Below are 12,199 nucleotides of genomic sequence, written 5' to 3'. Positions count from 1 at the left end.
CACACATACTCCGACACACTCAGACACACACATACTCCGACACACTCAGACACACACATACTCCGACACACTCAGACACACACATACTCTGACACACTCAGACACACTCAGACACACACATACTCTGACACACTCAGACACACACATACTCCGACACACTCAGACACACTCAGACACACACATACTCCGACACACTCAGACACACACATACTCCGACACACTCAGACACACACATACTCCGACACACTCAGACACAGACATACTCTGACACACTCAGACACACTCAGACACACACATACTCTGACACACTCAGACACACTCAGACACACACATACTCTGACACACTCAGACACACACATACTCCGACACACTCAGACACACACATACTCCGACACACTCAGACACACACATACTCTGACACACTCAGACACACACATACTCCGACACACTCAGACACACACATACTCCGACACACTCAGACACACACATACTCCGACACACTCAGACACACACATACTCCGACACACTCAGACACACACATACTCCGACACACTCAGACACACACATACTCCGACACACTCAGACACACACATACTCCGACACACTCAGACACAGACATACTCCGACACACTCAGACACACACATACTCCGACACACTCAGACACACACATACTCCGACACACTCAGACACACACATACGCCGACACACTCAGACACACACATACTCCGACACACTCAGACACAGACATACTCCGACACACTCAGACACACACATACTCCGACACACTCAGACACACACATACTCCGACACACTCAGAGACACACATACTCCGACACACTCAGACACAGACATACGATCATGCTCACACAGGCAGTCCACTTCGTTTACCAGGGTTCAGGTGGCATAGATGTAGATGTGGAAATCCAGGAACAAAACATTTTCCGTATATAAAACAGATAAACAACATGTTTCACATTTGTCAGGTTTATTTGAAAATGTAAATCTTTAGTTCATTGTTGAAAAGCTGCTAAAGTCATTTATTCGTAAATCCATTTTACCACCAGCTTCTGCACCTCTGATCCGATCCTGTCATGGACTGACGATCTAAAACACTGGGACCCAATACATAAATCAGAAATTGTAACTGACTGAAATGTAACCACTTCAATATTCAGCTTCCTCTGTAGCACTAAAGAAAAGATTTTGAGTTTTACTATATTTTCATTCTGCCAATCATGCTGTGGAGCAGTAAGTTACAGAACCTGATTTAGGCAGTTACCATGTTAATGAGGAAACCACAAACAATATTGTACCAAAGGTCATGGCATATTAGGAAGTATTACAGCAAGGAATCATGGTGATTTGAATAATTTATTTCATATGTTACTTCATTGCACCAGCTTCAAATCTACCACATTTCAGATTGTTAGGGAGAAGGGTGTGAAGAGATCCCATGACTGTGCTGAAAGTTCACAACTTAAGTTGTAACACCTCACAATAGAATCATGGAAGTCATTTTGACTTTGTGTGATAGTGTAAAACGAGTGACAGCGAATCAGCAGCTCATTTTACATCTCTCCCGTGAAGTCAATGGAAATAAAAATTGAGAGAGATGTAAAACGGGCTGCTGATTTGCTACCACCCGTTTTACACTATCACACAAGGTCAAAATCTATCCCATAACATTTTACAGCACTGAAGGAGGCCGTTCAGCCCGTTGCCCGACTTCGCCCATGGTCACCTGGTTGATGTCCTGATGTGAATGATCACATGACACAGATTTCACTGTGCAATTTTCTGTGATCCTTCAGATGAGATTAAAGAACTGGTGGACCAGCTTACCGAGGGTGGAAAGAGTGTGCATGAGCTGCAGAAATTGAAGAAAAAGCTGGAAATTGAAAAGGAGGAACTGCAGGTGGCCCTGGAAGAGGCAGAAAGTTCACTGGAGGTAATGGAATCTGATACAGTGAATGTCACTGAAAGTAAAAGTTTCAGTTATAAAAAAAATGCAAAGGGTATTGCATGTAAGCATTAGCACAGTAATATAAGCTTGGGAACTGTCCAAAACATTTATTTGTCCAAAGCATGCGCTAGAAAAAGCTAATACCTCATGTAGCCATTGTGGTTCATTTTGAGCCAAGAGCTTGCAAGCTTCAACAGGAACTACGGGGGCATTCACACAACTGTAGCGTTTACGCCAAGTGGTTTTGATTTTGTATCGACACTACAGTTATAGTGTAGGTGTAGACTGAATCCAGAGTCGGAGCCAGACCTGACATCAGAACAAAGCAGAGTGAGAACCTCTGATGGAGTGAGTCTCACTCTATTTTGCTTGGGAGTCACTTCAAGCCCCCACACACAGCTCTGCATTGACGCTAATCTTGTAATGTGAATACGCGTACGTGGCCAGTTTAAGGGTGTGGGAAGTACATGAACAAATGATGCTATCATCCTTAGTTGGGTTGTCACTTCAATTGACTGCCTACCCTTGTACTGTAGTTATTGAGTGGCTGAAATGCTATGGTAGAAAGTTATAAATGTAAAATGTTATGCACAACAAAAGCCCAACATCTTGCAAACATTGTAATGTCGTAATCCAGTCAACTTTTAGGTCCAATTTAGGAGATGGTGGTCTCTTGCCTCACCAGGAATGAACAAAGTAATGCAATCACTTCCAGCCCAGCATCACACTCCATTCCCCTGATTCTAGCCTTTGTGTGTCCCAAACTCCTTCACCCCACCACTGGTGAAAGAGCCTTCAGCTGTCTCAGCCCTGCTCCCTGGAACTCCCCACTTATAAAAACCTGCTCAAAATCCATGTTTTCGACCAAGTTATTGATCACACCTCCTATTCTCTCCCTTTCTCACTCAGTATCCTTACTTACCTCTATTTGTGAGGCACTTTGGGACTTTTTTGATGTTAAACATCCTATATAAAAGCAAGTCATGGCTGTTTAATACTTCACCCGATGAACTTTCTTTTCGGGACTGACGATTTGGTTCGTCTTTTACTATAGGTAGAGGAGGCCAAGTTAGTCCGCATTCAGCTGGAATTGGCACAGGTGAAGGCAGACATCGAAAGGAGAATTCATGAGAAAGAAGAGGAATTTGAAACCACAAGGTATGCAGTGTGGGAAAATTACTGTAATTCTACACTTTTTAAAAGTATACTTGATTTGACTTAAGGTAGATTATTACAACAATTTAAGAATTATTCCCTGCATTTATCATTTTAACCATTAGAATTGGACATTGCCCTCACTATTGACCTAATAGCATCCATTTAATACTTTGTTCCTGTTCTGCCATGGCAGTCTTCTTTCTCTTTCAACAAGGAAGGTTACATGGTCTTGAGTGTGGGCATCTCCACAACATTCCACCACTGTTGATCACTACTGATACGGCTTCAAATGCTGCCTTTTCCTATGAATTTACAGAAAGAACCACCAGCGTGCCATTGAATCACTGCAGGCTAGCTTAGAGGTTGAGTCCAAGGGCCGTGCCGAGGCGCTCAGGCTGAAGAAGAAAATGGAGGCTGACGTGAATGAGATGGAGATCCAACTTGAACATGCAAACAAGAACAATGCAGAGCTGGTCAAGACACTAAAGAAACTCCAGCAGCAGCTCAAGGTATAGATGAGTTGAAGCCTTTTGCTTCATTACAATAACTTGTTTTGCCAGAAATGTTAGTGGTTTCTTGCTAAGGAGCAAGATTGAGATCATTAGAAAAAGATAGATACAAACCTACACATATAAAGGCTTATTAATTATGGTGAGAATAGAAATGTCTTTACAACAACAACTTGAATTTTTATAGCTCCTTTAACGTAGTAAAACGTCCCAAGGCGCTTCACAGGAGTGATTATCAAACAAAATTTGACACCGAGCCACATAAGGAGATATTAGGTCAGGCTGGTCAAGGAGGTAGGCTTTAAGGAGCGTCTTAAAGGAGGAGAGAGAGGTATACATAGGCGGAGAGGTTTAGAGAGGGAATTCCAGAGCTTAGGGCCTAGGCAGCTGAAGGCACAGCCGCCAATAGTGGAGTGAAGAAAATTGGGAATGCACAAGAGGCAAGAATCAGAGGGTTGTAGGGCTGGAGGAGGTTACAGAGATAGGGAGGGGCGAGGCCATGGAATGATTTGAACACAAGGATGAAGACTTTTAAAATCGAGGTGTTGTTGGACTAGGAGCCGATGTAGGTCAGCGAGCATATATTGGCATGTTCAACAATCTCACTGCTGACAGAATAAAATTAATCCTTCTTGCCCCCTCAGGAAACTCAAGCACAAATGGATGAGGATGCACGCCGACACGAGGAGCTGCGCGAACAGTACAACCTATCAGAACGACGCATTAGCCTTCTGCAGACAGAACTGGAGGAACATCGCAACACACTGGAAGCCAGCGAGCGCTCTCGCAAGCTCACAGAACAGGAGTTGGTAGAAATTACTGAACGGTACAATGAACTCAATGTGCAGGTAACTACTGGAGACAAGCACTCATAAACTATTAAATAAAAGCTAATTAAAATGGATGTGTTAACATTTTGGGGAAGCAATGAGTCACACATCATTGCATGCAAGCAAAACAAAGACATTCTCAAGATAATGTTCTACTGTCATAATAACTTTATAGAGGGCCTAGTTTTGAATCCAGGCTACAAAGATGGTTTCAAAATCTCCTCTCCCCTCTGCCTATACGGTTCCTAACTGAAATGAGTTTGAACAAACTTAGTACAGTTCTTAGAGGGTACAGATCTGCAGGCCAAGGTGGTCTACGAGTTATGACTGAACTCTCAAGTTCACTGTGGAAAATGCAAGCATCATTCTGATGTGGTCGGGTTGCCTTTCTGAGATTGTAGTTAAGATTCGTTGATGCCGAAATTGCACTGTGCAATGCTATAATATAGTCTCTGAATTTCCTCGGGGCCTAGGGTGCAGTGGGTGAGTAAAGCGGGCAGAAAGGGTCTGATTGAAACATATAAGATTGTGAAGGGGCTTGATCGGGTGGATGCGGTGAAGATGTTCCCAAGGATGGGTGAAACTAGAACTAGGGGGCATAATCTTAGAATAAGGGGCTGCTCTTTCAAAACTGAGATGAGGAGAAACTTCTTCACTCAGAGGGTAGTAGGTCTGTGGAATTTGCTGCCCCAGGAAGCTGTGGAAGCTACATCATTGAATAAATTTAAAACAGAAATAGACAGTTTCCTAGAAGTAAAGGGAATTAGGGGTTACGGGGAGCGGGCAGGAAATTGGACATGAATTTAGATTTGAGGTTAGGATCAGATCAGCCATGATCTTATTGAATAGCGGAGCAGGCTCGAGGGGCCGATTGGCCTACTCCTGCTCCTATTTCTTATGTTCTTATGTTCTTATGAAAATCTTTTTCTAAAGTGGGCAACTGATCAAACTGGATGGAATAAATTAAATGTCTGTTCAAACGTTCTATTTTCTTCCACTTTAGAACAGCACTTTGTTGGTGTATAAACGTAAACTAGAAGGGGATCTTCAGACACTCACAAATGAGCATGAAGAATTGATCCATGAGTTCCGTTCTGCCGATGAGAAGGCAAAGAAGGCCATGAGTGATGTAGGTTGACAATCTTGGACCACTACACAATTTAGATGTTCTTGTTAACTGTGAGAAAATATTAGGGTATTGTTCCTATGATATCATTATACTTAGACTATTTTATTTGTAAGTAAACCAAAATTAAACTTTTATTTCCATTTGTTCAACTGAGAATCATACATCTTCAGTCTTTTGATTGTCAACTTAAAAGGGAAACCATTTTCCATTGCATTTTTATTGTTATTTTAGAATTGTGAAGTTGAGTAGCATTGAGTGTGTCATATCGTTATTCTAAAAGATCACAACATTGAGTGCACATGTTCCTGATACCCAGTAGTGTATTGTTTGTTTAGAATGACTGCTGCTGGATCAATGTAAGTTTCAGTAGTCCTCTCGGGTGATGGCGTAGTTTGGCTCTAACGGAATCTGTTTAAAGTATAGATTGTTCACAAGAAGTTACTTCTTTTTAACCAGGCTGCCCGCATGACTGAGGAGCTGCACCAAGAACAGGAACATTGCATGCACCTGGAGAAGATAAAGAAGAACTTTGAGATTCATATCAAGGATTTGCAGGTTAAGCTGGAGGAAGCTGAGCAACTTGCCCTAAAGGGTGGCCGACGCATCATCCAGAAACTGGAGACAAAGGTGAGGAGAGCGATGGGCTAGGGACTGGAGTGCTCAGAATTACCACAAAAAATGGTTCAGCTTCAGACCTGATTATTTCATTGTATTACAACAACTGAGACGTTAAGGGGAGAAAAAGATCCAAATTAGCCCATGGGCCATTAATATATTAATAGTAATATAGAGAGTTTCTACTTATCGTGCATCTTTATATATTGATATCTACTTTTAGCACTCAATTGAGAAGAATGCATTTCTGGGATAAACATAAACTATTACTGAATTGGAATATATGTATTAGTAAAAGAGGATTCTGATCGGATTGAAAGCATCCCAGAATCTTTAGTGCAAACTAAGTTTGACCTGTTGGTTGGAATGTTTGATCTTATTGGCCCTTGGAAATGGTTATCATTTATCTGGTTGTAATGTTGCCTACATTGGCTGTAAAGTGCTTTGGGATGTCCTGAAAGGCACCATATAAATGCAAGTCTTTCCTTTCTTTTTTTTCTTTCTGATCAACTGGTCCTCAATTCTCATGAAAGCCAATGTTATTCCTGTTTAGCGAGAAACATTATATTTATTGAGTATTTCTTTGCTGTGCTTTAGATTAAGGAACTGGAGTCCGAGCTGGACTCTGAGCAGAAACGCCATGTGGAAACAGTGAAGAATTTGCGTAAGAATGAACGCCGCCTGAAGGAGCTGGTCTTCCAGACTGACGAAGATCACAAGACTAACCAGCGCATGCAGGAACTGGTGGAGAAACTGCAGAACAAATTGAAGAGCTACAAGAGGCAGATTGAGGAGTCTGTAAGTGACCTGTACAACATTGTCCTTGCAACAGTATAAAAAAAATCAACTAAAGCATGGATTCACTCTGGAAATCCCTCCCTAAAACCCTCTGCCTCGCCAACTCCCTCTCTTCCTTTAAGACTGTCCTTAAAACCCATCTCTATGCCCCTGTTTTTGATCACCCTTCCTAACATATTCGGCCTCTGTGAAGCACCTTGGGACGTTTTTCTGCATTAAAGGTGTTATATAAATCCAAGTTATTGTTGTGGTTGACAATGTCTGTGCATGTATTTCTGGCAATCCAATTATACTTTGAAACAGATTAACCTGATAATGCAGAGCACACTACCTGAGTCATCTGAATTTTGATCTATCCAATCAGAAAGCTGTCTGCGTGGGATTTGGGATTGTAAACAGCCAATCAGAAATTCCAAAAATATTGTTAGCTTTTGCTTGGTTAGGATGCAAATAAAAGTGGATTTCTACATTTTTAAAGTAATGGTGCCAAAGTTCACTACGGCCTTTTTTCTTGGTTGAAGTAATGATTATAGACCCTGAGATTCCTCGGGTCACGATCCAGGAGCATATGTTGGGACGGGACCCGATCGTACCCTCCAGCACTGACCATGATAGAGTTTGACTCGGTCAATGTTCCTATTAGCCCCCACCGATGTGCCCACATTTTATTTTCTAAATTCGAAGATTCTACAAAGGATGAGGCTACTTCCCTGGCCTGGACTAACATGGAAAACATGGAACATAGGAATAGAAGTAGGCCATTCAACCCCTCGAGCCTGATCCATCATTCAATGAGATCATGGCTGATCTGCATCCGAACCCCATTTACTCACCTTGGCTCCATACCCCTTAATACTCTTGGCTAGCAAAAATCTATCAAACTCAGATTTAAAATGATTAATTGAGCGAGCATCTACTGCTTTCTGTAGGAGAGAGTTCCACACTTCTACCACCCTTTGCGTGAAGAAGTGTTTGCTAACCTCTCTCCAATCAAAGTAGACCGTGAACTTTGCATCACCAACTTTACTCCACCAGTGGAGCTCACATACGCCCTTGTGAAGACCAGTATGCCTCTCCACTCGCTCAGCCTACCAACAGCCACAGAAAAGCTGGGCCTCATATGAGCCTCTGGAGTGGGAATTTAGGGTGTCCCTGCCCTTGGCTGCACCCTTGAGCCGTCATTTGCCTTATAGGTCGGAAATTCCGCCCTTTACTAGGCAGTGAAGAAACCCTCGAAAAACAGTGCAGAACCAGATCCCCACCATCTTCCTGGGGGTTCCACCGGTCTCTTACTGGAGTTACAGGGGGAGACCAGCAGAAACCTCCCCCCACCAGCGGAATTTCACGGCTATAATATTACTTACATTTACAGTGTCTTAATTGGTAAAAAAAAGTTTTGTCATTAAAGAGGACCTTAGTCAAGTTTATACATTTAGAAACAGGAATGTTAGTTTTTGATCTCCCAACCATTTTGGAGACCTTATTCTGCAACATTCAGCCGTGGGGAATGATCACTATGGTTCCTGAGAGAAAGTGTCTGATGATGACAAACCATCGAAATAATGGCGGACTGAGGCAACGTTCATCGGCTTTCTTTGATTTCTGTTTCACAGGAGGAACAGTGTAACCAGAGCCTAGCAAAATACAGAAAAACTGTGCACGAGTTGGATGATGCTGAGGAGAGAGCCGGGATGGCAGAGTGCGCTCTGAACAAGCTCCGGACCAGAAACCGTGTTTCTGCCAGCAAAAGCTACAGCACCGTTGAGGTGATCCAGGTGTCTTCCAAATCCACCGCCGAGGAGTAGATCAATGCATTTTCTATCTCAGCCGGTAACTTCAACTTTTGTATAAACCAAATTTAAAAGACACATTAAAATGACTGTCTTTATGAATTTTTAGTGGTTATTTGCTTCAGTAATCTTTCCTGGATAGCTCCTTTGTAACTTTGTTGCTTGGTCCAACAGACTCAAATTATACATCCGATCCACCTTGTAATTTCTTTCCTAAGCTGCTAGCTTAGGCATCAGCCATGGCTCGGTGGTAGCACTCTCTGAGTCAGAAGGTTGTGAGTTCAAACCCCATTCCAGAGACTTGAGCACAAAATCTGAGGGAGTGCTGCACTTTTGGAGGTGCCGTCTTTTGGATGAGACGTTAAACTGAGGCCCCGACTGCCCTCTCAGGTGGACCTGTTTGGAAAAAGAGCAGGGTAGTTCTCCCCAGTGTCCTGGCCAACATTTATCCCTCAACCAACATGAATAAAACAGATTATCTGGTCATATGTCTCAATGCTGTTTGAGGAACCTTGCTGTGCGCAAATTGGCTGCCACATTTCTCTACGTTACAACAATGACTGCACTTTAAAAAGTGCTTCACTGACTGTAAAGTGCTTTGGGTCATCCTGAGGTCATGAAAGGCGTGATATAAATGCAAGTTCTTTTCCTTTCTTGCTATGTTGCATCACGGTAACACAAGGATTATCTCAGAGGGCTATTACAGACCAGACAACAATAGCTTTTTTTTCTGCTCCTCCCCCCACTTCCTGACCACTCATATTCCGCTAGTGCCTGTCGTCCAACAGGTACCCTGAACAGCGAGGCTATTCCATCATGTAAGGCAGCACAACTGCCCCTGACCTTGGTCTCATCTGATCTCCACATACACATGCGTTTCTAGCAAGGGTCACTGGACATCAACCTGAAGTGGGGACCCTAGCCAATTTTTCTCTAACCTAAACAAGGAGCACTGAGGCCAACTATAGCACCTTTATTGCCACCCTGACTGAGATCAGCAAACTCAGCACAGACTGGAGATCGAACTGGGCAATGCATTTAACCAGTGAGCATGGTGGAGGGATAGACAAGAATTAGCTAAGCCCATATAACTATATCTCATGCCAGCTAAGCATATAGTAACATTAATGTTGAAGTCATGGAGAAAGTGGGGAAATGCGATACCCAGTCTGGCATTGAACCATAAATACCAGGAAGATTGGCTCCCTAGTCTGCACTGAGTTAGCCAAAATGGGTAGCACTGGGGAGTTGCACTGCTACAGTGTCCCTGGGGTGATGGATGTGTGGAATCTAACCAGGGACCCTTCTTTCAGTCACTGTTCAATGATCCTTAATAGGTCACTAAGCATCTGCAGAACCAATCCCGGTCATCTTCAGGAGACTGGGTCAGGGCAAAACATTATAAGAAAAAATAAGTCATAGAAGGACCTACAGCTCATTCAATTTCTCCCCTAGGTGAAGAAATATGATGTGTGCTAAGTGGTAAGTGTAGCAGGCTTGGGAGGAACAGGTGACTTTGGACCTATGGTTCCCAAAGCTCTCCACCACTGGGGTTTACCTCACCTCATGTCTGGGTCTGTTGAAGACTAATTGATGGTGATTGATTACTATGATTAGTCAACGACTCCATTATCATTGTACCATGCGACTAATAGGATGGTAGAAGGGGAACCAGGTGGTCCATGGTCTTTTCTTGTCCAGCAATTCCAATGTTCCTATAAAAGCTATATAAAGGTCAGGGGCTATAAATGAGAGAAGAACTGCAAAATATAAGATGTACGATTATAAAGTAAAGAGTTGGATACAGAACTGGAGAGATTTCCATCAAACTTAAACATGTTTCATTCACTTTCAGAGTTATGCATGACTCCCACGGCAGCTGTCAGTCATTCAGTTGAAGACAATGTCTGCTAAAAACCTTCCCGTCTTTTCGAAGGATGCTGAAATATTTATCGTCAAAAGTGAAGAAAGATCTCCTTTACGAAATTGTTGAGCTAATTTGAGCAGTTACATTGTGTTCAATCCTGTGTGAGGCGCAATATCTATATCAGTAATGATGACAGTTAGAAAGGAAGTTTGCACCCTCAAGTCAAGGATAGAGTGTGCAATTCTATGTATAACCTGGCTGATTGTGTAAATACCCGTACACCCCACTTACCTGAATAAATGTATAGTTCAGTAATGAGCTCTGTGTAGTTGTTACTTATTGTTTTTATGTTCATTCAATGAGAATAATCAAAGGGAATTCAATCCATTGAAATGAAAATAATTTTTAAATGTTGTTCTTGCTGATATTTGATGGCTGGTAAAATATCAACATGTGTACATGTGGGAGCCCACAATGCAGACCCAGTGAAGCAGCACTGGGAGCCATTGTGTGCACCTGGTGCTACACGAGCTGACAATTCAACTGGCTGACCACACCCGAAAATGCAAGGTCAGACAATTTAAATAGTTTGACAGCGCTCATGTGTACTTGTCCAGCAGGGCAGGCTGAAAGCACTTTATTCAGACAAGTCCAGATAAAATTGTTAAAGTGCTATATTTTACAGACAGCAAATGGACATCCAGAGTAACAGTTATGATCAGAACAGGCTTACTTCACTCAACTTCAAAACCCTCCTTGTGAATAAGAAAAATTATAAACCACACTGCCGTAGTGTGAGTTAGCGGGCTGGTTAATACTCGCTTTGATCAGCCCAGCCTTGAAACAGACCAAGGTGCACATGAGCTTGGTCAGCCTTAGTCTTACAATAAGCTTTCTAGGCCTCTCTCTCGGCAGACGATCCTGACTGATTGACCTTCAACACAGCTTTTTAATCTCTTTTTTTTGTGGTTGGGCTGTCCCTCCAACTCTTTTCCTGTTCAGTGATTCGCCAGTAGGTTAGTCAGAAAAAAAGGCTGCCTTCCCCCCAAAGAGAGTCGATTCTCAGCGACACCCCATGCTGGGCACAAATGAATAGATCATCCCAACAATAATATGTGTGTACGTTCATGGGAAACCTGAGATGAGATAATAAATTAACAAACCCCTCAGATAATGAAGCAGTCCGTGCCCGCATGCAGCAAGACCTGGACAATATCCAGGCTTGGGCTGATAAGTGGCAAGTAACATTTGCACCAGACAAGTGTCAGGCAATGACCATCTCCAACAAGAGAGAATCTAACCACCTCCCCTTGACATTCAACAGCATTACCATCGCCAAATCCCCCACCATCAACATGCTGGGGGTCACCATTGACCAGAAACTTAACTGGACCAGCCATAGAAATACTGTGGCTATAAGAGCAGGTCAGAGGCTGGGTATTCTGTGGCAAGTGACTTACCTCTGACTCTACAAAGCCTTTCCACCATCTACAAGGCACAAGGCAGGATTGTGATGGAATACTCTCCATTTGCCTGGAT

At 42.8% G+C, this 12,199-nt stretch overlaps 1 protein-coding gene across 1 annotated transcript in view; it reads left to right on the top strand.

Moving 5' to 3' along the window:
- LOC137340445 (myosin-16-like) overlaps window positions 1-10,978 on the top strand; it is a 66,478-nt gene extending 55,500 nt beyond the window's left edge. The window contains exons 36-44 of the mRNA XM_068002883.1: window positions 1,813-1,949; window positions 3,019-3,122; window positions 3,439-3,631; window positions 4,276-4,479; window positions 5,465-5,590; window positions 6,047-6,217; window positions 6,803-7,003; window positions 8,617-8,833; window positions 10,649-10,978. Of these exons, the coding sequence (XP_067858984.1) occupies window positions 1,813-1,949; window positions 3,019-3,122; window positions 3,439-3,631; window positions 4,276-4,479; window positions 5,465-5,590; window positions 6,047-6,217; window positions 6,803-7,003; window positions 8,617-8,808 (1,328 nt within the window). The 3' untranslated portion in view covers window positions 8,809-8,833; window positions 10,649-10,978. The remainder of the gene's footprint in view (window positions 1-1,812; window positions 1,950-3,018; window positions 3,123-3,438; window positions 3,632-4,275; window positions 4,480-5,464; window positions 5,591-6,046; window positions 6,218-6,802; window positions 7,004-8,616; window positions 8,834-10,648) is intronic.
- Window positions 10,979-12,199: the final 1,221 nt, after the last annotated feature.

The sequence above is a fragment of the Heptranchias perlo genome, chromosome 22, assembly GCF_035084215.1.
Source record: "Heptranchias perlo isolate sHepPer1 chromosome 22, sHepPer1.hap1, whole genome shotgun sequence".
NCBI lineage: Eukaryota > Metazoa > Chordata > Chondrichthyes > Hexanchiformes > Hexanchidae > Heptranchias > Heptranchias perlo.
The sequence above is the reverse complement of the archived record's forward strand: the minus strand, read 5'-3'. Positions and strand labels throughout refer to the sequence as shown.